This window comes from Triticum dicoccoides, chromosome 6B (genome assembly GCF_002162155.2).
Source record: "Triticum dicoccoides isolate Atlit2015 ecotype Zavitan chromosome 6B, WEW_v2.0, whole genome shotgun sequence".
Lineage (NCBI taxonomy): Eukaryota > Viridiplantae > Streptophyta > Magnoliopsida > Poales > Poaceae > Triticum > Triticum dicoccoides.
In genome coordinates this window covers 658,253,753-658,255,276 of record NC_041391.1, presented here as the reverse complement: position 1 = coordinate 658,255,276, position 1,524 = coordinate 658,253,753, and the positions used below count along the sequence as shown (strand labels likewise).

Below are 1,524 nucleotides of genomic sequence, written 5' to 3'. Positions count from 1 at the left end.
GCCAGAATTGGGATGGAGCACGTGAATCGCGAGGTCATCACCCACCTGCTCCTTGCTGATGAGCTCGTGCAGGCGCACCTTGAGCTCGGGCCCGTGGCGCCCGCCGCTCTTGGAGTTGACGAACACGACCATCGGCGTCACCACCTCCAATCCTTCCTCCCCGTCTTCCCCTCCCTCGTCCCTCGCCGCCGCGGCGGCCGCCACGCCGGCGGCCTCGTCCTTCTCGGCGACGGCGGCGGCCACGGCACGGCGCGCGTAGAGCGGCATGACGACGCGGCGCCGCAGCTCGGCCTTGTCGACGTCCCGGCCCCACACCCCGCACGCGCGCACCGACTCCCAGATCGACACCCGCGCCGACGGCGCCGTCGGCGGCGCCGAGTGGGGCGTGTGGACGGCGTCGCCGTTGCCGGCCATCCCCACCTCCGCCTCCGCCCGCTCCATCGCCGCGCCTCCCGCCGCCGGGGAAAGGAAAAGGCAACAGTGTATCACAGCTAGGCAGCTGCCGAATTGGCACCGGGGAGCTGGATGAATTGGGGAAAGAAAGAGGAGGAGCGCTGAGCCCAGCGCCGACTTTATTATTGATTGCTGACGGGTACTGTATATATGCAGGCAGGGAATAAAGTTCTTGTTAATGGGGGAGGCTCCTTTTTTTTTTTTTGATGCGGGGGAGGCTAATTAGGTGGACTGGGACGACTGGTGCTCGCTCTCTTGCGCTGTGCGGAGCGCGTCGTTGGACGGGAGCATTTACGTCTTTTCATTACAGGGGAGGAATTTACTTTTCTTGACGCGGTGAAAGGGACGCGCATCGCATGGCTGGCGTTTTCGTTGAATTTTCCTAGAGCGTAGTGCTCCGCAGATGGATCTGAAGTCAAAAACTCTTTCTAGAGGGTTTTGATGTTTTATTCATATATTTGACCTAAATGTACTAATGTTGGAGATATGTGACATGATGATGCTATATTATCCAAAACCCTAGACGCCACCCACCGTCTCCCACTCTCGCCGCCGCCGGTGCTCGTTGCCGGGCAAAGAGACCGGTGGCGAGTCGACGGCGGCGGGGGAGGTACTGATCGGGGGCGGCCTCTGTTGTGGAGCTGTTGGAGGGCTACTGTGGACGGTGAAGGAGATGAGGGCTTCAGTGTCGGTCTTCATCAGGTGGCGCTCGGTGGCGGTGGTCATGAAGTCGATGACGGCCGGAGGGATCCAGCGCGGCGATCTTCAATGGTAGCCCGGCCTGGCTAGGTCATCGAGGAAGAGGGTGTCGGTGTATGGTCACTAGTAGAAAAAGGCCCATTCATCTCGGTTCGTGAGGGCCATTTGTCCCGGTTGCCGAACTGGGACCAAAGGGTCGGTACTAAAGCCCTATACCTTTAGTCCCGGTTCGCCCAGGAACCGGGACAGATGGGGCTCCACGTGGCCTTTGCCGCTTGCCCAGGCAGGAGGACCTTTTGTCCCGGTTGGTGCCACCAACCAGGACCACAAGGTTTCCACGCGTTAGCAGTTTAGGGGCTGGGGGTTTTTTCT

At 60.6% G+C, this 1,524-nt stretch overlaps 1 protein-coding gene across 1 annotated transcript in view; it reads right to left on the bottom strand.

Moving 5' to 3' along the window:
• Positions 1–573, bottom strand: part of LOC119323170 (diacylglycerol kinase 7-like) — a 7,455-nt gene extending 6,882 nt beyond the window's left edge. Inside the window, exon 1 of the mRNA XM_037596756.1 lies at positions 46–573. Within this exon, the coding sequence (XP_037452653.1) occupies positions 46–441 (396 nt within the window). The 5' untranslated portion in view covers positions 442–573. The remainder of the gene's footprint in view (positions 1–45) is intronic.
• Between the last annotated feature and the right edge of the window lie 951 nt (positions 574–1,524).